The 24,818-nt window shown below is 55.8% G+C and overlaps 1 protein-coding gene across 10 annotated transcripts in view; it reads left to right on the forward strand.

Annotated features, from left to right (window-relative positions):
• The first annotated feature begins 10,272 nt into the window (after nucleotides 1-10,272).
• The window catches only part of ASPSCR1 (ASPSCR1 tether for SLC2A4, UBX domain containing), a 30,888-nt gene continuing 16,342 nt past the window's right edge, over nucleotides 10,273-24,818 (forward strand). For 3 of the 10 annotated variants that reach the window (XM_033438774.2, XM_012535062.3, XM_033438775.2), the window contains exons 1-5: nucleotides 10,277-10,445; nucleotides 11,348-11,403; nucleotides 14,359-14,473; nucleotides 15,758-15,858; nucleotides 23,842-23,899. In XM_033438774.2, coding sequence (XP_033294665.1) covers nucleotides 10,344-10,445; nucleotides 11,348-11,403; nucleotides 14,359-14,473; nucleotides 15,758-15,858; nucleotides 23,842-23,899 — 432 coding nt within the window. In that variant the 5' untranslated portion in view covers nucleotides 10,277-10,343. The other 7 variants (XM_033438778.2, XR_004486416.2, XM_004275589.3 and 4 more) reach the window with 7 other exon arrangements.

Consider the following 24,818-nt stretch of genomic DNA (forward strand, 5'->3'; position numbering starts at 1 on the left):
AACACCTCACATCCACTAGGATGGCTGTGATCAAAACCATGGAAAACAGGGAATTCCCTGGTGGTCCAGTGGTTAGGACTCGGCGCTTTCACTGCCGAGGGCCTGGGTTCAATCCCTGGTCAGGGAACTAAGATCCTGCAAGCCACGTGGTGTGGCCAAAAACAAAAACAAAAACAAATGGAAAACAGCATGCATTGGTGAGGATGTGGAGAAACTGGAGCCCGTGCATTGCTGGCGGGAGCATAAAATGGTACAGCCACTATGGAAACAGTTTGGTGGCTGCTCAATAAATTACATGTATAATTATCACATGACTCAGCAATTCCACTCCTAGGTATAATCCCAAAAGAGATGAAAGCAGGTGTTCAAACAAAAACTTGACCATCAATGTTCACAGCAGCAGTACTCACTATAGCCAAAAGGGGGAAACAACCCAAACGTCCATAATGAATAAAATGGATAAATAAAATGTGGTCCATTCATACAATGGACTATTATTCAGCCATAAAAAGGAACAAAGTGCTGACACATGCTATGACACAGACGAACCTTAAAAACATTAAGGTAAGTGAAATAAGCCAGAAACAAAGGGCCACATATCTTATGATTCCATTTACATGAAATATGCAGAATAGGCAAATCTATAGAGATAGAAAAGCAGACTTTTGGTTGCCAGGGGACAGGGAGGAACAGGGAGTGACTGCTAGTGGGTACAGTGTTTCTTTTTGGGGTGACGAAAATGTTCTAAAATTGATCATGTTGATGGTTGCATAACATGGTGAATGTACTAAATGCCATGGAATTGTACACCTTGAAGTGGTTTTATATTATAAATTTTACCTAAAAAACCCCAAACACCAATGGGTCTAACCAATGATGGTCAGCAGGCTGGGCCTGAGGCACCAGGTGACTGGCAGGGATGCGGGGCAGGTGAATGAACGTGGTGGGCTGGTCCTACCCTGGAGATCCTGCTGGGACATGGCATGTACATGCCCCCGTTCACTCATTAGACAGATGTCTGTGGGGCCCACACACTAAGAGATGTAGCTGCGGGACTGAGAGCCTATCTCTGCATTCAGGGCCTGGCTCTGCTGCTGCTGGGCCTGCAGCTGGCTCTCTGAACCTCAGGCTTGTTATGTGTAAGGTGGAGACGAGAATAGTACCTGCTTTCCAGGGTCATGAGAGCATGAAATGAGGCAGGACTTGTTTGATAGTTATTGCTCCCTGGTGGATGCTGGCCATCCTTCAGACACCAAGGTAGACTGAGGTCCTGGGCACAGGGGGCTCATGGAATGTCTGGAGGGCCAACACTCAAGCTTGAGGAGGAGAAGCAGGAACAATGTCCCAAATTGCCTTGTTGCAGTGGTCCCATGGGCCATGGACACCACGTATGCTGGACATGGGACCCACCCTTCTGCTTACCAGCGCCCCCCATTGCCATGTCCAGGGTGGGTTCTGTATCATTCCTGCCTCTTGGCTTCCTGGCTCCCATTCAGGTGGGCTGCAGGTGCTTCTGGTCAAGCTTAGATCTCATGCATGCCCAGGTGCAAGGAGGCCTGGGAAAATGAGAGCCCAGAGGGGGGCCTCTGCCTATTTTGGAGCAGCATCCCCAGGTATAGGATGGGGGTTCAGGGGCTGGTCCCTTGGGGAGGAAGATATAAGGAAGGGATCACAGAGGGGGGCAATGAGACTTGTGGTCCACACATGGACATGTGCCCAATTCCTGGGAAGGGGGCATCAGAGATGGCACATTTCAGGAAGCAAGAGCTAGGGCCCGAGTTGAGGCAGGCTTGGGGCCCAGACTGGCAGGCAGGCCCTGGGGAGGAAGGTATGGTGGGGACAGTCAGTGGTGCAGGGGATCCCACCTGGGACTGGGCCTTCAGGTCCTCAGGATGTCCAGGAGCTCCAGACCCAGTGCCCTTGCCTGGACTTGGGACTGCCCCGTATCACACAGCCAGCTCCTTCCTGGGGATCCGCGAGGGCCCTGAGCCCAGGGCTCCAAGAGCACAAGGCTGTTCTGTGCTGCAGCTGCTGCCTGCCGTCTGGGGCCCAGCTGTTGCCTGCGGGCCTCAGCCGCCCCGCCTCACACAACCACCTGGGCGGCTCTGCATCCCAGCTGCTGGCCTCTGAGGCCCAAGAGGGCAGGGAAGTGGGGCAGACCACTGCACTCCCCCCAGTGGCTTGCCCTGAATGGAGACCCCACTCCATAGCCAGGCAAGAGCCCACCGCCGGCTCTGAGCTGGGGGAGGGGCCTTAAGCTCAGGCCATGCAATTACAGAGCTTGAACCCTTTTGGATTCCCCGAGCCCCCCCCCATCCATCAGCAGGAACCCCCCTTGCCTCACATCCTGGGGCCTTGATGAGAAAAGTCCATTGGAGCCATCTGGTGCAGGGGCAGGGGAAGGTGGGGCTGGGACCACCTGGTCAGTTACAGGCTTTAATAGACAGCTCCTAGGCATGATGCCAGAAGAAGTCCTCTCCTGGGAATTGGTGGCCATTTGCAGGCCTGGCCTGAGCAGCCTTGGGGTCACCTGCAGAAGAGACCCACACACACCTCACCCTAGGACTGGGAACATGTGGGAGTCAGAGTCCCCTTTACTTATGGGTGAGAGCGGGAGGAAGCTGAGTCCCAGATGCTCCTGCCACTCTGCTGCAAACCCCACCCTCCGGTGCCTGGTGAACAGAGGACAAGTAGCATTTTCTGGTCCCAGGCTCGACCCCTGGGAGCCAGCTTCTGAGAGCCCCTGCCCCAGCCCACCCCCCTCACACAGCCACACCTGGCTTGTCGGCAGTCCTGGCTGAAGAACCCTCCTGGATGCCAACCCACAGCTGACCTCAGCTAACTGTGGCGTGTCAGGGTCCACCTGGGTCCACCTGGAACCAGCCATATTCCAAAGCTGGGGGGAGGAAGGTCATGGCGATGGGAGGGGCTTCCTACACATCTGTGCAGATGGGGCTTCTTGGGGTGTGGCCAGAGCGGCTCCGAAGTGCCAGCGCATGCTCCTCACTGTATAGGTGAGAGGGCGTTGGGGAAGTCAGGCTGCCCCAGGCCCACGGGGAGGGCGGGAGACAGCGCCTCCTTAGCTCTCCCAGCTGCTGCCTCTGCTGAGCCCTAATGAGCTCCAGCCGCCTGGTCCCCATCCATGCAGCCTGCTGGTCCTCAGTGCCTGCTGCAATAGCGGCTGCAGGCCAGGGAGGCCTGGCCGGCCTTGTGACCTTCGGCCCTCCCTCCCTCCCACCCTGTGATCCGCACGTGGCCTCTGGGGAGGCAGAAACAAACCCTCAGATCTGCCACTGGGAACCTTTCAGCGCCAGGGACTTCAAAGGGGGCAGCAGGGCAGCGGGGGTGGCGGATGCTTCTCTTAAAGGGCCACACCACTTTTTAATTCAAAGCAGAGCCTGGGAACAGCTGTCTAGCCACTGCCTGGGAGGGAGGAAGATGAGGTGAGGAGGAGCAGGAAGGTGGCCTTCCCTGTCCTCTCCAGACCCCAGTGTGTTTGCTTACTTGTGAGAGGGCTGTGGGAACTATGCTGCACACTTTCCTTATACCGTCTTGCAGAAGCACCACCACCCTCCACCTAGGAGTCAGGATCCATTTCTCAGAGGAGAACGCTGAGGGCCCAGAAAGCTCCTGAGTCAAGGGCATTGATTATTCTGCCAGCGGCTAGGGTGGCAACGTAGAAACGCAGCTCATTTCGTGAAATCGATAGTGTGATCTCTCTTGCATGTGTGAGAATGAGCCAAGGTTCTTACCTGTCCAGGTGTCTGTCCTGCCTGGAGGCCACCGACTGAGACCAGATGTAGGGCAGCTCCATGCACGGGGGAAGGGTCCCTGACGATCTCACACTCACTCACCAGAGCCCTGGCCCAGGCTTGTCTGCTGGGGGTGAGGGGGCAGATGATGGAAAACAGCTGCCCAAGGGGCTCCACAATGTGATGTCAGGAGGGGAGAGAAAACGAGAAAACCAGGCAGAGGGTGGCAGGTGGGATGCGGTCACGGAAGTCCCCCAGCAGGTGACATGTGGGCATAGCCCTCATGACGTGAGGGAGCTGAGGAAAGGCTTGGGGGACAGGCTGAAGGAGGCTGTGCGGTGGAGAGCGGTGAGAGTGAGCAGCACGCAGCCACCAGGAAGTTACATTTTTTTCTTTGGCGGTGGAAAGCCACTGCCTTATTGATAATACAGATAAACTCCCAAAGGATCTATGCTGGAAAGTAGATTTTTAAGGGACTTCCCTGGTGGCACAGTGGTTAAGAATCCACCTGCCAATGCAGGGGACACAGGTTCGAGCCCTGGTCCGGGAAGATCCCACATGCCACGGAGCAACTAAGCCCGTGTGTCACAACTATTGAAGCCGGCGCACCTAGAGCCCGTGCTCTTCAGCAAGAGAAGCCACCGCAGTGAGAAGCCTGCGCACCACAACGAAGAGTAGCCCCCGCTCGCCGCAACTAGAGAAAGCCCGCGCACAGCAACGAAAACCCAACACAGCCAAAAATAAATAAATAAAATAAATTTATTTAAAAAATATATTTTAAGCTGATTAAATTTAAACTGCAATTTTACCACAATTATATATATCTTTACATACATATTTTTAAATGCATTCGGCTGGACCGTAAGCACAGCATGGGGCAGGGCTGTGCCTCCGTGGGCCCAGCTCAGAAGAGCCTCAGAAGCCACTTGCTCTGAGAATGAGCCATAACTTTCCCAAAGAGACAGGTTCGAGGCGCTTCGGTTCCCAGGTCAGCCCAGCCCAGCCATGGGCTTTTTAACTTTAACCTATGACCTGAAGTCCTAATAGAACCACAGTTTGGGACATTGTTTCTTTGGAAAATACAGCCTTGGTCCCACCAGGGACACCCCACCCCAGCATTCAGGTGGGACCCAGGCCAACCTTGAAAGGATTCTGTGCAGCCTGGGGTGAGGACCCCAGCCTCACCTTCTGACTGGGCTCAGGGCTTCCCACAGCTACTGGGGGGAACTGCTGCCTGTGATGTTCTGTCTGCCTCACCTGCGCTGACCTCCACCTCCCTGGGTCGAGTTTTACAGATGAAGCACGGAGGCCCGGGCAGCCAGGAGGTGTCAAAGCTCTGCTTGGCGCAGGTAGGGGAGCCGGGACCCCATGCCCTGACCATTCCCTGGGCTGCCGGGATGCTGTGACAGCCTATACGACATCCAGGACTTTGTGCTCTGGATGTACCGCACTGTGGAGGGGAGCGGAGTTAGACGGGGTCCCAGAGTGGGTCATGTAGGCTGCAGAGAAAAGAACAAATGAGGGTATGTTCTGTGTCACCTGCTGTGTAAGAAGGAAGGAGAGGAAGAATCCGCATCTGTGTCCACTTAGCCTCTGCTACATGCATGTGCTCATCTTTGCAAAAAGGCAGGAAAGCTACCCCAGAACCAGAAGAAGATTAGTTCTTATGGGGGCGAGTGGGAGTGGATGAAGAAGGAGGACCCTCTTCTGGCTATGTGTCATTTTATACTTATAACTTTTGAATCAAATAATATTCAAATCAAATAATAAATAAATATTTTTCATAATCAAAATATAACATTAAATCAAAAAAGAGTGAAAAAGACCCTAAAATTCAGTAATAAATGAACATGTGTATCCAATTAACATAACCACACACACAAAAAAGAATTAATTCAAATAATTTTGAACACAATACTCTGTATTTCTTTTGTGCGATATATTCTGAGGACAAAAATAACTACAAAGAAATCTTGAGATTTCCTTAGTAGGTCTGGTTACTAGCAGTATTGTTGTAGTAATTCCAAAGCTATTTGGAGGGTTGTTGTTTTTTTAATATTTATTTATTTATTTGGCTGCGCTGGGTCTTAGTTGCAGCATGTGGGAATCTTCGTTGCAGCATGTGGGATCTTTTAGTTGCAGCATGCATGCGGGAGCTAGTTCCCTGACCAGGGATCAAACCCGGGCCCCCTCTATTGGGAGTGCGGAGTCTTAACCACTGGACCACCAGGGAAGTCCCTGAAGGGTATTTTGGAACAGAGCAAATTAATAAATATATTGATGCTGCTGAAAATAAGGGTTCTCACTGTGGATAAGGGGATATTTGGTTGTGCCTTTTTTCGTAGATTGAAAATAGTTGAATATTGGCAATTTCATACAATTCAACCAAATATAAATACGGAAGGAGGGAAGAAGAAGAAGACTGAGGGGTGGTGAATTCAGGATGCTAGTTCTGTCCCCTGAGAGGGCCTACAAACCAGAGGCACACCGGTAGCAACGAACATGCTCAGCTCCAGACCTCGGTTTCTAAATCTCATTCCCCTCAAAAAGGGACTAGGGCTTCCTTGAGAAATGGCATTCAGGGCTGGGGCAGGGACATCCTGGGGGGGCCTAAAATACTTTCTTGTGGCTGAAGTGATGAAGTGCTCAGAGAACAACACAAACATCGAAAAGATGCAGGAAAGATGTGAGTGCTACAGGTGACTGTAGAGTAGCTCGGAGTGTGGTATCAATGACAGATCTCCCAATGTTGTATCACAGTTCGGTGGTGAAGTAAGAGAGCGGCCTTGCTCTTGAGAAATACACACTGAAGTATTTAGTGGCAGAGGTGAACAATGTCTCCACTTACTCTCAGGTGGTTCAGAACATATATACACATATACGGAGAGAGAGAGAGATAATTATGATGAAGCAAATGGGCAACATGTAAACAACTGGAGAGTCTGTCTAAGAGGTATGCAGGAGTTCCTTTTACTGTTCTTGCAACTTCTACATTTGAAATAATATGAAAATAAGAAGTCACTGCCCCCCCACCCAAGGGAGCATAGGAGCCAGCTTAAAGGGGGTGTGTGTCTCACTGGCCAAATTTGGATCAAATTTGAGCATCAGAAAGAATAACTGAATGAAGAAAAAGAATCCATGAGTTCATATTAATATTTAGGAATTAAAAAAAATTCTTGACCAAAAAATGCCTATTAAATGTAGAGGAATGATAAAGTTGGAAGGTTGTGATTTTGCACCATAAATGTAATGATGGATTCAGGCAAGGACCATCAACTGATGCTAAAACCACTGGGTAAATGGTTCTTGGAAAAACATCACATTTGTGCTCTCAAAGAATTACCCCACACATAGCTTATTCAGTCTACACGGGACCTGGAACATGGAGGTTCAGTCTGCATGTCCCCACTAATGGGAAAAACTGATATCCTGGACCTCCTGGGGGGCTTTCATCTATGCTGCCTCACTGCACTGAATGTTTAACTCCAGGAAAAGATCAGACAGATCCAGCCTTGGGCTCTAAAAAATGCAAATGTCATGAAAAATTAAAACGAAACAAAAAATAGAGGGACTGTGGTAGGGTGTTTTTTTTTTTTTTTTTTTTTTTTTCTGGCCTCACCACACAGCTTGCAGGATCTTAGTTCCCCAACCAGGAATCGAACCCATGCCCTCAGCAGCGAAAGTGCAGAGTCCTAACTACTGGACCGCCAGGGAATTCCCAGGACTGTGGTAGATTAAAGGAGTGTAAACAGACCCAACAACAAAATGCAATGTGATAACCAGCTATAAAGGAGCATTTGGGGACAACAAGGGAAAGTCTAAAGTGGGCTGTGTATTAGATAATATCATTATATCCATGGTTGTTGGGTGTGGTGATGGGTTATGATTAAAAAGGGGAAGGTCCTGGTTCTTAGGAGGAGCTGCCGCATTATTTGGGGGGAGAGTGCCTGGATGTCATCAACTTACTTTCAAATATAAATATATATGCATATATTAATGCAGAGAGAAAAAGCAAATGCTGTCATTTCCATAATGCTATATAAATGGAATGGCACAGTATGCAATCTTTGGGGACCAGCTCTTTTCACTCAGCATGTTTCCCTGGAGACTCACCCAGGCTGCGGTGTCAGTAGTTCATTCCCGTGATTGCTGAGCAGTGTTCCATGTGTGGATGTGCCACATTGTTTAACTGCTCAACCTGTTGACGGTCATCCAGGTTCATTCCAGCTTTTGACTATTAGATAAAGCTGCTGTGAAAGTTAATGTACAGATCTGTCATTTTTTAAAACGGCAAAATTGGAAAGAAAAATGTGAGCTGCAGAGAAAGGCTGAACTATGAGCACAAAGAAGAGGCTCCCCTTTGGGGCCTTGAATGCCTCTCAGAGATGATTTTTTTTTCCTAAAGATTATTTATTTATTTATTTATTTTTTGGCTGCATCGGGTCTTATTTGCAGCACGTGGGATCTTTCACTGCAGCATGCGGGCTTCTCTCTAGTTGTGGTGTTCAGGTTTTCTCTTCTTTAGTTGTGGTGTGAGGGCTCCAGGGCGCGTGGGCTCTAGTTGAGGCTCGCGAGCTCAGTCGTTGTGGCACGCAGACTTACTTGCCCCACTGCATGTGGGATCTTAGTTCCCTGACCAGGGATCGAACCCGTATCCCCTGCACTGTAAGGCCGATTCTTTACCACTGGGCCACCAGGGGAGTCCCCCAAAGATGATCTTTGACCCTACAGTCATCTCTGTGACCTCTGCTGTGATCACGCCCTTAAGGCTGTGCCTGGACCACCCGCAGGAGGTGATGGGGCCTTGAGGGAAGGTGCCAAGTTGCAGTGAGGAACTGTGGAAGGTAAGCACGAGGAGGCAGCCTCCCCACAGAGCAAATGGAGGGCCAGGCGTGTGGGTCCTAATCTATGGCAAACTTGCCATGGGGCAGGTGAGGGTCCTTCCTGCTGTGGTGTGGAGCTGGTGTGTTAACCTGGAATTTTTGCCTCCAGCCTAAAATAATCCCCTGTACCAGGGGAGCCTCTGCTGGGCATTTCCAGCCTCTGGAGGCTTCTCAAGCTGAGGTCCAGCATCCAGGGGTCGGCTCTGGGGCTTGCTTCATGGGAGCTTCGTGGGGTCTGGTCTGTCCTGCTTGGTCTTCACCAGGTCTGGCCCAGCCAGGCCACTAAGGGAGGCGGGTCTGCTCTGCCTTTCCCACCTCCTAGTGCCAATGCCAGGACACAGACCCCATTGAGCCTGGGGCACCCTGCCCCTGCCAGGTGAGTGGCAGCAGAAGGAGGAGAAGGCACATGTGGGGGGACTGTGCATTCGTTTGTCCCATCGATAGTCATTCCTCTCACAGATGTTTGCAGAGCACCCACCCCGTGCCAGGCTCTGCTCTGCGTGCCTGCCGGCGGAGGGCCAGACAGACGGGGCTGCCTTGGGACAGCCAGTAAACAAGTGAGCAGGCACGAAAGGCCTGTCCCAGTGCAGATGAGGCTCTGAGGAAACCCCACAGTGCTGAAGAGGCCAGGTTGGGGGCAACTTGGGGCCTGGCTGCCGCAGAACTGCATGTGGGGCCCTGCTGGGCTGAAGGGTGGGTTTGAGAGCTTGCAGGCAGTGGTCACAAATGCCCCACAGGTGTCTGCTCCAAGGCCTCGTGTACTCGGCTACACATAGATGATGAGACCCATGTGAGCAGGTAGCAGGGGGTGGGGCAGGTCAGCAGACGCTGTCTCTGAGCCAGAAAATTTCTCTGTCCTGTGTCCTGTGGTGTTCCCCGGCCTCAGGAGAGGGGACTGGCCGATGGGGACCAGGAAGTGTGTGTGGCTCGGTGAGGCACTGAGGTTGCATAGAGTGCTAGACAGTCCCTCGGGGGTGGCCGTGGAGCTGTGGCTACCCTGAGGCTTTCCCGTTTTCTCGCATAAGCATGCAGTCGTCTGTTTGTCAGTATGAAACTGCTTGTGAGACAGATGTGTCAGCTACACCAAGGCATGACAGCACCCACACCAGAGGGGTGGCAGGATCCCACATGCCCCTCCTCCCGGCCCTTCCACTGCCTTGGGCAGGTGGAATTGGGGGACAAGTTCTGTCAAGAGTTTAGCTGCTGGCAGAGTGAGAGCACGGACAGGCACAATGCTCGTCACAGACTTTCATTGAATCTGCTCTCTGGTTTGGAGTTTCTGGCCGGCCTTTCCTGGCAGCTGCTCCCTGACCTTGACACCACCCCACGGCCGGCAGGCATTCACTCCGCAGGGGTCCCGGGCCTGACCCTACCCCTCGGGACCAGAGGGGGCAGGAAAGGGGGCAGTGGGACCCAGGACGGGCCGGCGAGGACAGGGAGCCGAGGCCTAGACGCACTCGCTGCCCTCACCGCCGGCCCAGAACCGGGCCACGTGGCCGCGCTGGAGTGACCGCGCCTATCTAACGTCGGGCGCGCGCTCGCGGGCCCCGCGAAAGCACCGGGGGCGTGGCCAGGCAGGGGCGGGCCCGGAGGCGCGCTGGCCCCGCCCCGCCCCAGGGCCCGCCCCCGAGGCCGCGAGGCTGTGCGTCCGGCTGTTGCGGATAAAGTTTGACGCTGGGCGGGCGGCGGCAGGTCACGTGAGGAGAAGATGGCGGCCCCGGCGGGCAGCGGGGGCTCTGCGGTGTCGGTGCTGGCCCCGAACGGGCGGCGCCACACGGTGAAGGTGACGCCGAGCACAGTGCTACTGCAGGTGCGGCCGCGGGCGGGCGGCGGGCGGCAAGCAGGGACGCGACGGCCGCGACTCGGCGCCGGCCGCTCCTGCGGTTCCTGCGAGGGCCGCGGGGCGGGGCCGGGCGGGACCCTCGGGGCGGGGTTTGCGACGTCCAATGAGCGGCCTCCTGGCGCGGTGGGCCCGCTCACTTCCGCGCCGGGCTCCGGGTCCGTGGTGGCGGGGACGCTGCACTCAGGGGCTGTCAGGGGTCGCGGCCTCTGCCACCCCCACCCGAGCTCGCGGTCCTACGAGCCCGCCTCCGAGGGCCCCCGAACCTTGTCCCCACCCCGGGGTCGCCCTTCGTCTCGGTGTGCTGTGGCCGGGTGTGCTGAGTCACTCGCAGCACTTCACCGGGCACCTGGCGGACGTCGATTGCATTACGTTGGAAATGCTTGTTGGACCCTGAAGTGTAGGGGACGGTGCACATACACGGTGGTGCAGGGGGCTGAGACGATGAATGGTAACTCAGTGTGTGCAGGGTAGGGACTGGGGCTCCCGCCCAGGGGGGCACCTAGGACCCACTCGAGCTGGGTCTCTGTGGAGTTTGAACTTTATTCTCTGTGTGTGGGGTGTCCCCGAGTGTAGGAAGATGTCTGTGGTGCCGGGTTTGTTGGGGACCCGTTTTGTTGGGTCCCACAGAGCTGGGTTGACAAAGCAGGCCCAGTGAGGAGGAGGAGAGTGAGCAGGATTTGCAAGTGAGACGTGTGGAGCTGTTGAGTGGACGGTCCATCACCTGGCTTGTATTAGGCTTAGTCCTACAGAGCCGACCGGCTCTCCAAGAGGTGGACTCTGTGCCCTTGGCTGCCTCAGTGTCACTTGCCTACCCCCGCCAGGGCCCACCAGGCCAGATACACTGGCTCATGCCCTCATCTCACCCCTAGGTCCTGGAGGACACGTGCCATCGGCAGGACTTCAACCCCAACGAGTACGACCTGAAGTGAGTTTGCTTTGGCCGGGCCTCGGGCTCCAAATCCATCCACCCTTCCCGCAGGGCCCTGCTGAGGCTTAAACCCACAAGGTTTATTCTCTCACCCTCTGGAGGCTAGAAGCCCCTAATGATGGTGTTGGTGGGGCCGCACTCCCTCCAGAGGTCTAGGGGAGGCACCTGTCTTGCCTCTTTCAGCTTTTGGGGGCTCCAGGCGTCCCTGGGCTTGTGGCCGCCTCCCTCCAGTCTCTGCCTCCCTGCTTCCTGTGTGTTTGTGTCTCTCCTCTTTTGTCTCTTATAAGGCTACTTGTCTTTGAATTTAGGGGCTACCATGTAATCCAGGATGACCTCATCTCAAGATCCTTAATTACATCTGCAAAGGCCTTGTTTCCAAATAAGGCACATTTGTGAGTTCTGGGTGTTAGGATGTGGGTATGTCTCTTTAGGGGCCGCCATTCTGCCCACTGCAGAGGGCTTTTGTGCATTTGGTTGTGTAAGTTCCTGGTGGAGCTCTGAGGGCAAGAGGAGGTGGTCATGGAGAAATGGGAAGAAACCTGCAAACTGTAGGTGGGTTCTGGTGGGCTCACAGACTCTGGAGTTGTGTGCATGGGTCTTTGTGTGCAGGCGTTTTTCCAAAGAGAGGGCTTTTACCAGATTCTTGTGGGGTCTAAGGCAATGAAAGACTCAAAACGCCTCACTGGTTGGTATGGATTTCTGTCCCGTATGGGGAGCTTCCGATCTTAGCAGCGGCGTGTCCTTCACTGTTTGGCTGTCCTCACATTCAGGGGTAGAGAGGAGCCCAAGGGGTGGGAGCCTGCTCTGCTAGACCTGGCCCGTGCTGCGTCTCACGTAGGGCTCTGCAGAGGAGGTGTGAGCGGAGATGCCCTCACGTCATCCCAGGTCTCTGCCTCTTGCCACCGAGAATCCTAGGGCCAGTGCTGGGCTGTCCCCTGGCATCCTGTCACAGAGCTGTGTGCCCTTTCTTTGCTCTCCCTGAACCTGCCTGAGATCACGTGGTGCCTGGTTGGACTGTTACAACAGGTATTGATTTTTCTCTTGTCTCCTTTGTATCCACCGACTGTGTAATTTGTTTAAAAACTGCTGCCACTGCCACCGAAGGCAGCGTTTTGCACACGCATGTGTGTGCACGTGTGTGAGACCCCTTCCTCTCATCTCCAGAGCTCTGAGCCCCGCTTCTCGGGTTTTCCTTAGGTCATCTGTCCTGTCTTGCACTTGACGTTGAGGTTGTTATAAGGCAATTTCCAGCCAGTGTTGAAGATGGGTATCAAAGGTGTTTCTTTCCCAAGTCTTCTAAACGCCCTATTCATGTTCAGAAAACCATTGTTTCCAAAGGCATCTTGGCATTCATGCCATCGGGTGACCACTTTGTGTGTATTCAAAGCTCACATTCTCTCACTAGTGCTGTAGTTTTTCCCCTAAACGTTCATTGAAAATAGAGCTCACAGTCTGATTTCTGAGAGACATAAATAAGTTCTCTTTTTCCCTCTCCTGGTGACTTATTCTGGCTGCTGTCTGTCTCTTGTAAAGTCAAGGCCACACGGCAGAACTATTTTCTACTGTGGGCAGGAGCTTTTCTGAGACCCAAGTGATCTATAGGGTTAACAGTGGTGGTTCTCCTTCCTGTAGGGTTCCTGGGAGCTAAGGGGGTCAGGAGGAGAGGGCCCAGGGTCACTCAGGCTCCAGGGCCACCTGACCGCCACCCTCCCTGCCCACGGGTGAGGCAGTGTCCAGGCCTTCAAAGCCCACGCCCCTTCCTCTCTCTCCTCTTCTCAGGAGTGGGTATCTGCCTCCCTGTCAGTCCACCAAAGAGGTATGATCTGAGATGGATATCAGGAGCTGCAGATTGTGGTCCCAGCACTGCCTTTGGGTGGCCTGGGCTACCTACTGGCACTTCTCATCTGAGTTTCCTGTTTGTGAAGTAGGGTGACCACGACCCTGACTGTGCGTCTCGGGAGGGCAGGCTGTCAATAGAGAGCAGCAGGCGTCTCGGAGGTCCCTGGATTCTCCACCTGCCCTTCTCTCCTGGCTGTGGATATTTCCGCCCTGACTCACCAGTTCACTTTGCTCCCCTCAGTTCCTTCCAAGAACCATCCCTCCTTGGATCCAGGAGCTCTATGCATGAGGGTCAGAGGAGGCTGCAAGCCCATGTGGGCCTCTTCCTCATCTGTTGGAAGCTCTAAGCTGCCACGTCCCTGTGCAGCAGCTAAAACATGCAGGACACAGGCAGAGAGACTGAAGGGCTGCTCCAGGGTTGGAGGACCTGGCTTTGTGAGCTAGGAATGGCGGTCTCAGCCCTTCATCTGTGAATCTCAGCCACCGTGAGGGCCTGGCTCTCCATGGAGACTTCAGGCCCGGTCATTCCATTTGTGGTTCTCTAGAACTTTTGCCTCTGTCACTGGTCTTTGGGGTTGTGGCCCTGCTTCCAAGGGTAGCAGGAAGCAGGAGTGACAGGAGCGGGTCATTTTGGCTGATGGCCAGCAGCACAGGGAGAGTGGCCACAGTGGCCAGACTGCTGCAGCTCCGAGCAGTGGCGACAAGGCATCGTTCTGTTAGAACTTTTCTGCTCAGAGCATGGTGCACACCCCTTAGTCATGCCCACGTGCGCTTTTATCTTCTGAGTTTGTACTTGGGCTGGTTGCTGCTTCACAGTCTGAAAGAGCAGGCCCTCGGTTTGCCCCAGGGGTGACCTGTCTGTGTTCTCTCTGTTCTTGCCTGAACTGTATCAATGCTCACTCTCTCTTTCCTTTGGAAGACCCACTGCTGGAGTCAGGGACCCACCCTGTCTCTGCAGGCTTGCCGGCCGTCACTCTGTTCCTGCAGCCTTGGCGCCATGGGCTGTGGAATTGCTAGCCAGACGTGGGCGTCACTCTGCTTGTGCCGTGGTCCCGGCAGGGCTGGGCTGTGTTCGGGTCGGCGGGCAGCCTGTGGCTTTGGTCTGTTTTGCAGGTTTCAGAGGAATGTGCTTGACCTCTCTCTCCAGTGGAGATTTGCCAATCTGCCCAATAACGCCAAGCTGGAGATGGTGCCCATCTCCCGGAGCCGCGAGGGGCCCGAGAACATGGTAGGTGGCTCTCAAGGAGGGACTGGCTTCACTGCTCCTCCCGGCTCTTCCATTCAGACCATTTGGGCCGCAGGATGTATCAGCAGGCCGAGCAGACGGGGTGTGGAGCGTGGGCTGTTTCAGAGGGCTGTGCAGGCGAGGCACTTGTCCTCGTCCTTGGGTGAGGCTGCCTTCTCTAGGTTAGGCCAGAGCCACTTTTCTACTCCAAAAGCTGATGATTGGAAATGAGACTTTTCATTCTTTGTGCTGAATGTTTTTTGGGGGTGGGGGGTGGAGAGGCGGTTAATTGTGCTGTGTCCGTATCAGCGTGCTGGTAGCATCCACCATACGACCTGATGTTTCTGGTCAGAAAATCACCAAGAGTCTTAGAGCCCACAGGACTCTGTGCGGTGTCCAGTGGAGCCTCACTTCTGGGACGAGGACACCCAGCTCAGGGGCGCAGGCTTCCTCTGACCAGTCTTGGCTAGACCACAGCCCGAGTCTCCTGACTGCAGTCCATTGCTTTCTACCAAATCAGTAACTTTTATGTCCTAGGGATTTAGTGAATGACACTAGGGTTACTGTGGATAGAGACAAGAATCATGGTGATAGCTGCTCTCTTGTGCACAAGTGGGTCCTTTACATACAAAACTGCAAATTCTCCCAACACTGCAGGGAAGTGGTTTTCATCCATGTCGAGAGGCAAGGAGGCTCAGGCCCTGGGGTGTTAGTTCTCTGTCCAGAGCCCACCAGGAGTCAGGCGCCTGGGGCTGAGCTTATTAATACACCTCTTTTTCCATTAGAGTTGTGGTTCTCAGCCTTTCACATGGAAGCACCCTGACTTCCCTTGTGGGTTCCTTGGGTGTGCTGGAGACCCCCTCTCAGTTTCTTCCCACAGAACAGTTCCTCCTTTGTTTGTTATTGGGATTTAATGTAAATAAACGTGCCCTTGAGGAGTCCCTTGGCTAGAAGGGCAGGAGTAGCAATGACCTAGAGAGTCATGCGCTGGGCTGTGACAGGTGGGGCTGTGCAAGGTCCTTACTTTGGGTCTCTGCACTCGTGCTTTAGTGTGTCTGTTGTTCAACAGAGGGACCAGAGGAGAATTTACCCCCTTGTGGGTTATAGACTTGTGTCACTATTTAGGGAGATAATTGTTAAAATTATCCTGTAAGGCAGTGTGCTCCCTTACTAAAATTCGGCAAACACAATGCCCTCCGCCTGTGCCCTAAGGATCAGACTTGGTCTGGGGTCTAGCTGGGATAGCTGCTCCTCTTCCTGACTTGGTTCCTGTATCTCGCCCCTCAGGTGCGCATTGCTCTGCAGTTGGATGATGGCTCCAGGTTGCAAGACACTTTCTGCTCAGGCCAGACACTCTGGGAGCTTCTCTGCTGTTTTGCCCAGATCAGGTAAGTGTCAGTGAGCAGGTTTGGGGCTCTGCCTCCCTCTGCCCTGGGGATGCTGCCACGGTCACTGGGACTAGTCCAGGGCCACAAGCCTGAGCTTTGCTTTGACTTCATACCAGCAGGTGCTGGTCACCAGTAGCTCATCTTTTTTACTTGGTGTCCTGGTATGATAGCCAGGCCGTGCCCTTCTGGAAGAGCTTGTGGGGAACCCAAGAGGTCCCCACCTGTGTGGTGAGCAGTCAGGGGAGAAGTGGGGTGCTGGGCTTCTCAGCTGACAAATGTTGCAGGTGTAAAACTTCCTTGTCGTGAGAATGGGCCGTATTTAAAGAAAACATCTTGACGACAGTTAACATGTGTCAGTTTCTATCTGGTGATTAATGGTTTAAACTTTATTTCTGAGTGTGTCAAAATGGTAGTCTTCTAAGGTTTGGTTTTTCATTGTGGGATGGAAGACTTTGTCCACTTTTAAAGGTCTCAACCAACAGAATGGAAGGGACCGTGAGAGGGTGTAGTGGTTGCTGTGTGGCCGTGGGCAAGTTGTTTGCCCTCTGTGGGCCTCGCAGGGGTGATGTGAGGATGAGATGAGTTAATGTGTCTCAAGTGCCGAGAACAGGACCTTGCCCACGGTTTGTCTGTGCAGAAGAAGGGGCTCTGGGTAGGGCCATCACGGTGACAGGGCCTCTAGGAAAGCCTGCTCTGATCTGATGTGGCACCCACTGCCCCTGCTGTCCCAGCATCCAGATTCCTGCTCCCCCACCTCAGCCGCTCCCATGGAACTCCTCTCCCCGTATCTGATGTGCTGGTGTCCCCCTGTTGCCAGTTCTTTCTATGACGAGGCCACGGTGGGCTGCTGTGCAAAGACCAGCTGGCCCCTTCCCCTCCTATGAGCCTGGTCCTGGGTAGCCGGGGATGCCGCCCCTGCAGCCAGCTTCTGCTTCCTACCCAGATGCTCTCCTGAGAGAACTCTGCCCCCACTCAGGTGGCTTCTGACAGTATTAGGGCTTCTAAAATGAGTACATAGGCTGCCACCTCACTCTACTGCTCTTGGCACCTGTTGTCTGACTGGTTCCTCTGTCAGCTGGGGGGGTCAGGCTGCTGTTACCCTTGTTTTCAGAAGAAGAAACAGAGACCCAGGGGAGGAGGGGGCTCCTCAAAGACCAGGGCCTGGGTTGCCAGCACCTGCCTTCTCAGCTGCTGAAAAGATGGGGCCTCTGCCTCTGTTTCTACTTCCTTCTTTCATTTATTCAGCACAGGCTTGGCTGGGGCTCTAGTAGGAAGTTAGTCCTGGTCTCCCATAGCTAATAGGCAGGTATACAGAACTACCAGAAGAAACTATCAGAAGCTATCACAAAGAAGAAGGGAAGATGCCTTGGGAGGTGGTGGGGAAGGTCGTGGAGGAGCCAGCTGCACTAGGATCTGAGAAGGAGACATCTGGGCCAAAGGAGCAGCAAGTGCAAAGGCCCTGGGGCAGAAATAAGGAGAGGAGAAACACATGGAACACAGCTTGTGATTCTTCTCCCTCCCAAAAGGCAACTAAAACGTCATTAAAGGACTTTACAGAGATACAGCCTGGAGGATGGAGAGAGCAGGAGCTGAGGCAGTGACAGCACCTGGACGTGGGTGGGGAGGGTGACAAGGGGCCAGGGGTGGCAGGGGGGTGGCCAGGGCAGGCGCTGGATGACGTGGGGTCCTAGATCCCCTCGCACTCCATGCTGCTGGTGCCAGAGCTGGTTCCCTGGGTAGGGTGGGGCTCTCTGGACTGGGGATGCCCTTGCTGTCCCGAGAACCGGGGTAGGTGAGCGTGAGCCCCCCATGTGGCTTCCAAAATGGTGGAAGCTCCCAATGTTGGGGGCATGGGTGGCTCCCCAGATCACCACCTGGATACTGATAGCTGCACTGCGGCCAGAGCCCTGGGCGTAAACAGGAGCCCACAGCCAAAGGTGCCCAGACATTTGAGCAAGGCTGACGTGAGAGGCCAATGCAGACAGACAGGAAGAGATGGCAGCTGTCAGGACGGGTGACAGCATTTGTTCCTGTTCTCCGAGGATGGAGGGGCTGTTGGAACTGGAGCTGGATGCTATTAAAAAGAAACATTCAAAGATAAGGAAGGGCTTCCCTGGTGGCACAGTGGTTGAGGGTCCGCCTGCCAATGCAGGGGACACGGGTTCGTGCCCCGGTCTCGGAGGATCCCACATGCCGTGGAGCGGCTGGGCCCGTGAGCCATGGCCTCTGAGCCTGCGCATCCGGAGCCTGTGCTCCGCAACGGGAGAGGCCACAACAGTGAGAGCCCCGTGTGCTGCAAAAAAAAAAAAAAAAAAGGAAGAGCCCTTGGAAGTGGATCGGAAAGCTGCAGTAGAAGGTGCAGGGGTCAGCCACAGCTATGGATCAAACGGCACAATCCCTGTCACACATGACAGGGTGCCGCGTGTCTGGGAGTGGCCGGTGGTCCGAGGATATGCCGTTCTACTCACGCGCCTGAGGGTTAGCCGGTGTGACTGGCTGGTCTGCAGCCTGACTGAGCGCATTCTTTCCGAGGTGGCAAATGCCTGAGGGCACGTGGGGTCCGCCACTCGAGGCTTGGGAGCCGATGCTTGGACCTGGGGTGCAGGGTCCCTGCCATTCCTCCTCCTGGGAGGAGCCATAGAGCCAGGCGGCCAAGCACAGGATGGAGGCCAGAGGAAGGGGCCTCGGGACAGGACAGGCCGCTGGCTCCTGATACTGCATCTCTAGAAATAAAACAGAAGCACAGGAGGAAGCTGGTGAAGATGGTGGGAAACCGTCCTGGAACCGAAGGGCATGCGTTTCCAGAGTGACAGGCCGGCTATGCCTGTACCAGTGGGGCCTCATCTGGTGGCATCACTGTAACTCATCAGGAGCTGGAGATGATGGGATGGTTCCCCATGCTCAGAGAGGGACAGCAGTCCTGCACAAAGGCCTCAGGCTCCCTGTGGCACCACCAGGAAGGTGGCCAAGCAGTGCCTTCAGAATACTGTAGGAAATTCATTTGTTCTAGAATTCTCTATTTTGCTAGATTGTTGAAGGGTGAGGATGAAACAAAGCCATTTTTAGACACAAAGGTCACCCATTTACCGCACACACCCTCTGAGCAAGCTGCTAACTGCTCCACCAAAGGGCAGGCGGGCAGGTCCACCCAGAAGCAGGCAGACGAGGGGCGTGGGGGGCTGACGCCTGGGCCCCAGACACAGGCGTGGTGGGAGCCCATGTTGCCAGGCCCCCCGCTTAGGCTGTGACCACCAAAAGGAGGAGTATCCCAGAGGGAGGAGACGGGGCTCCATGGTACGGGGTCCATCCCCCCGGGAAGACTGGGTGGTTCCTCAGCTGTTGGCCTGGGGAGCCAGGGTCGCCCTGTCATGATGAAGCCTGATGCTCCCATCTGGCCCTCGAGTTGTTGGCTGGGCGGTCTGGGGGCTGCCTCTGTGGAGGGGCCGAGGTGCTGGGAACACTGGTTCACACGAGCCTCTCAGGACTGACTGACTCAGTAACCTGGGTTTAAGATACAAGAAACAGAATGTGGGGGCAGTGGGGACAGCGGCATAAGAAGCGAGGTGACATCAGGAGGATGTGGGCCCTGGGAGGGGTCGTCACGCAGGGACGAATTCTTGACTCTCATGCGGCGTTGAGCACGGCACAGCACGCACCCTCTCTTTCTTGCTGTGCGCAGGGACGGATTCTTGACTCATGCAGCGTTGAGCACGGCACGGCTTGCACCCTCTCTTTCTTGCTGTGACTGTTCTGCGTTTTCTTGGAAATGCCCTCAGCATCGTTTCCATGGCTGTGCAGTCCTGTCCTGTGTGTGTGTGCGCGCGCGCGCGCCCAGCCCATCCTGTGGGCAGCTGGAGGTCTGTGCCCCACTCCGCCCTGAGAATTTACTCTGGAGGCAGAATTGCTGGCCTAGCAAATGGGGACTTGTCTCGGCTTCATCTCCGGAAGTGCAGGTCCAGGCCTTTCCTTGGAAGCTGGCACTCCCTAACCGTGAAGCAAGGTTCAGATGAGGGAGGGAGGGCAGCGTCTTCAGCCCCAACGTCATGGCCAGATGCCCAGTGAGCTGGCGAAACCATGCTGGGGCTGTGCAGGGGCTGCATCAGCTGCCCACCACTGCAAGGGCCTGCCAACATGGGGGGCAGCTGCCTGACAGGTCCGGTGAGGCAAGGGAGCTCTGGCTGGCTCACAGCAGCTCCCTTGCTGGCCGGGGGCAGGAAGCTCTGGGAATTCCAAGTGTCCAAGTCCCCACAGAGTGGGACAAGTAGGAAGCTGGTTTTTCTCACTTGATGCTTTTGGGAGCAGTAAGAGTCCCAGAGCAGCTGGTGCCGTGCATGGCCAGGAGCTGTGGGAGATGAGCACAGCACCCTGGATCCACTGTTGGTCAGGAGGCAGGTCCTATGCATGGGGATCAGGGTGGATGGTGGCCCGGCCCTGACCCTAGCATCTGGAGCAATGAACTGTCCACTGGACATGCCATGTGGGCCACATGTGCGGGACATGGAGGTAATTCAGAATTTTCTGGTAGCCACATCAAAGGAAAGTAAAAACAGGTGTAATTAATTTTAGGAATATAATTAACTTGACTCAATATATCCAAAATATTCTCTGAACGTGTAATCAACAGGAAAAAGGAGATATTTTACATTCTTTGTTGGTAAGAGGTCTTTGAAATCCGGTGTGTCTCACACTTGGAGCTGGCCTCCTTCTGGGCCAGCTGCCCTGCGCGTGCTCGGCACCCGTGTGGACGGGTAGCCGCCACGGATGGCACTGGCTCCATGTGGGCTGGCCCGTCCTCCTCTCTGCTTCTCGGGCATCTGCTTCAGGGAGGGCTCCAGGCATGCCATGCCAGGCTGGATTCTTCCCGGAAGCCCGTTGCCCCTCTACACCTGGCCTCATTTCACAGCCAAGCCCACTGGTCCATCTCAGCCGTGTTCATCCCATGCATAGTAAAAGCAGGGAGTCGAGTGTCCCTGGGAAAGGTAGGTGTCTGCCTGTTCTCTCAGGGTCGTAGGGCCCCCAGGGCACAGCGGGCTGCAGGGAGGGGCTGCCCCTGAGGTTGGGGGCCGGCCTGTGGTCACGCTGTGCCCAGACCCAGAGCCTTGTGGGCGGGCAGCCAGAGGCCTAGATTCAGGGCTCTCGCGCAGCACCTCCCCACCCCCCGTCGTGTTTGGGAAGGCCAGAGGCTGCCTTCCCCCTGCAACTCCCCACTCCGTCTGCTCTGGAGGAGGAGTCTCTGTGATTCGGCCGAGCCTCGGCCTCCTTGCTCCCTTGGGCCACAACCTCATCTCTTTGTGGGTTGGGCTGCTGGGTGGTGGTGGATGTGAGTCACCTGGCCCCTTGGGATGTGGCCTCACCCACCCTGGGCTTCCTTGTGGCAGCAGGGACCCCTCTGAGCCTGAAGTCACAGCTCTGTTAGTTTCAGTTGGTTTTTGTCAGTTTTGGTTGTTCTTTTTTTTTTTTTTGCGGTACGCAGGCCTCTCACTGCTGTGGCCTCTCCTGTTGCAGAGCACAGGCTCCAGACGCGCAGGCTCAGCGGCCATGGCTCATGGGCCCAGCCGCTCCGTGGCATGTGGGATCTTCCTGGACCAGGGCACGAACCCGTGTCCCCTGCATCGGCAGGTGGACTCTCAACCACTGCGCCACCAGGGAAGCCCTTGGTTGTTGTGTTGGAGTGCTGTGGTGTCAGGCTTGTGTCGGTGGCACCTGAGTTTGTACCAGCCCAACTTGGTCAGGCCCAAACAGGTGACAAAAACAGAAGGGGCTCCAGATGCCTGCCTTGCCCCCAGTTCACAGCATCACCTCCCTGCGAGCCCTGCCAGGAGCCATCTGGGTGGGCGGATGGCCCATGTCTATGGGGTGACACCCTCCATGGTGGTTGAAGAGCACAGCAGCAGCAGTGCCTTTGCCCTGCCTGGCTGACCCTGCTGGCCCCAGGCCTGGCCCCGAGAGCAGGTGTGCTGGCCTTAGATAGAGTGAGATCCTGCCACTCCTCCCCAGCATCATCCCTTGGGCCAAGTGGCGTCCAGTGGCTCTGCCTGGGCTGGGGGGTGGGAGCAGGTCCAGGGGCACAAGGGTCCCCGGGAGGTCCCCTCTAGGCTCCCTCTGAGACACGTGGAACTTTAGCAATGTCTGTTGCAGGGAGTGGTGGCTTCGGCTCTCCGTTGAGCTGGAACCTCCTGGTCCACTGTCCTCGGCCGGATGGGAGAGCGCTGTTAATTGGCCAGGAAAGTCTGGAAGTGATCTCGGCTGCCCCTCCCCTCGGCGTGTTTACAGGCCTCTCCTCAGATCCCACACGCGGGAATCCGATCCCTCTGGAGGAGCCGACATCAAAGCTGAGCTGCTGTTTGATGTCCAGGGGCCTCCGAGGGCAGCAGGCAGGCAGGCCTTCCCGGGTGCTGCTGTGCTCTCGTCCCTGTTTGTGATTTGTGGTCCCCACGCTGGCATTGGGTGCCCTGGACAAGGATTTCGAGGGAGGACGCCTGGCCAGAACCCCTGAGAGCAGAGGGGACTCTGCCTGTCTCGTGGTGGGCAGTCAGCTTGCTTTCTGAGCCCAGCCCTGAAAGCTGCTGTCTCTGTTGCCGTTGAAAGGAGCAGGACCCCTGTGTCTCCCCACCGCCTTCCTCCTCTCTAGCCCTGGGATCTTGTTTGCTGGAGTATCTTCCTTCACTCTTTCTCTGTTTTGGCTTCAGGATGAAGAGTGTGTAGGCCTGGTCAGGGTTGTCTCTCTGGCACTTTGGGGTCTTGTGTTTTCCTGAGGCCTGGCCACGCTGTGTGTGCGGGGTCACACCCGCCATGGCCGGCCCCCATGAGGCTCTGGTCGAGGGCTGGAAGCCTTCCCTGGGGAGCAGCTTCTTTGTGAGCACAGCCTTGGGGAGAGCCCGGGGTGCTCCATGGGGACCGGCAGCCTGTGGGAGGTGGCCGGGGACCTCTTCCAGGGGCCCCCACGGCAACCTCTGGATTAGCTTGAGTGTCTCAGCCCTGAGGAATATGCAAAGCATAAACTGAAAGCAAACAAGAGAGACGGGAGAAAACATGCTGAACCTGAGCAGAGGACAGTGTCACGGGTCTCGGGGACGGGCCCAGGCAGTCGAGTGTCCGAGTGTCTGTGTACAGTCACCAGCTGAGCCTCTGTGTCTCCCATCCCAGCCACCTCCTTGTCTGAGCCCTGGGCTTGGCCGGGAGCACTGCACGGCCTGAGGGTGCTCCAGGTCTCCTACTCTGGCAGGCGCAACGCCTTGTGTCACCCTTCCCGGAGGAGAGGGTCAGGCCTGGGGCACTGCTGCTAGGTCTGGGACATGCGTTTATTTGGGGGCTAGTTCTACGGGTATGTGTCAGGAAATGCAGAAATAAACTTCCCTTGGTCGTCGCAGGCCTGTGTGGTACAGCTGTCGAGGTACAGGCCTGTGTGAGTGGTGTTGGCCATCCTGAGGGTGTGTGCGCGATGGTGCGCCTGCATGCCTGCCATCCTCCAGCCTGCCCAGCTGTGCTTCCTGGGGGCCCTTCCCTCCCATCTCAGGGTCTGGTTTATAGGGGAGGGGCGTTGGTGGCTGGGCCCGCTGCCCACCTCCCTGTTTGTCCTGGCATTGCCCCACTCTCTCCTCGGAGTTTGTGTGATAGATCCGTGCCAAGTGCTCCTGGTGCTTCTGGGGCAGCAACCTTCTCAGGGGACAGCTTCAGATAAAAGCCCAGATCATGCCCTCCCAGGACTTTCTCATCGCCGACCCTGGGCACAGTTGACAGCAACCCAAGGCACGTCCAGGAGGTGGCTGGTGCCGCCCGTCCCCGTGTTCTGTGTCCTCCCTTTGCTCTGAGCCGGGAGGCCGTGGGCAGGTGGGAGACACCCCCAGGCCATGGGCTGATGGCCAGCCGTGGGGTGGCCAGGGTGGGCGGGTCCCCCACAGTGGCTGGCCAGGGTGCTGTCCCCAGGGCAGCAGTGTCCCCAGGCAGTGGCTACCTGTGATGCTTTCTTCTCTCCCCTCTCAGGGAGTGTCTGGACCGGCCGTGTGAGGCCAGCCCCGTTTGCGTGTACATGAGAGATGAGGTAGGTGAGCTGTGGGCCCACCCGCCGGGCCCGCGCCCTGTCGCCCCCTCCCAGCCGCCACATGGGCCCACCCCACTTTCCAATCTGGAAAATTCACTCCTTTAGACCTTTCAAAGCAGCGATGGGCAGACTGGGGCCCTGAAAGCATGATGTGTTTCATGGAAAAAAGGCAGGACGCCGGCTCCGCTGGAACCAACTGCGGGCCGCCCGGGCTGCTCCCAAACCTCCCTCAGAGCCCTGTTTGTTTTCTCAGCTTCTCTCAAAGCCCAAAAGTCACAAAAGTGGTTTCATTTTAATAAATATTTGCTTTGCTCAAAGTTTTGATCTTTTTCAAAACCGAGTGTGGCGTGGTGCAGGCTTGGCCTGGCACTGAGGCCCTGCCTGTCCCCGCCCGCCCGCCCGTGACGGGGGACCCTCTTGGCGCTTGTCCCCTGGCTCACAGGGGCTTTTTGTTTCAACCCTGGCCAAGCGCCCTTTCCTGGCCTGGGGTGCCCACTGTCCCCGAGGGGCCCCTGGTGTAGACAGGGCACACCCACCTATTTATCCCAGTTTGAGGTTCCTGACCCAGGGCTCAGTGGGGCAGGGGTTCCAGGGCTGTGAGCGGGAGGGACCTTGGGGGATGGGTCCTCCCCTGGAGGAGACAGACCACTGGGCCTCAGGCACCTGGGCCTGGATCAGCTCCAGCCCTCAGAGGGCTGGTTAGCTGGCCAGATGTGCCTAACCCCGGCCTGAGCCCTGCCCACCCAGACCTCAGATGGGGTGGGGTTGGGGAGACAGACATGGACCAGCGAACAAATGCTCGGATGTAGATTGGGGTGCAGGGGGCTGGACCCAGGCCTTTTGGGAGCTGTGGCTGGCTGCGGGACCCCATGGTGCTGGTGACACAGTGCCCAGGCTGGGGGAGGCAGCGAGGGGTCAG

Source organism: Orcinus orca, chromosome 19 (assembly GCF_937001465.1).
Source record: "Orcinus orca chromosome 19, mOrcOrc1.1, whole genome shotgun sequence".
Lineage (NCBI taxonomy): Eukaryota > Metazoa > Chordata > Mammalia > Artiodactyla > Delphinidae > Orcinus > Orcinus orca.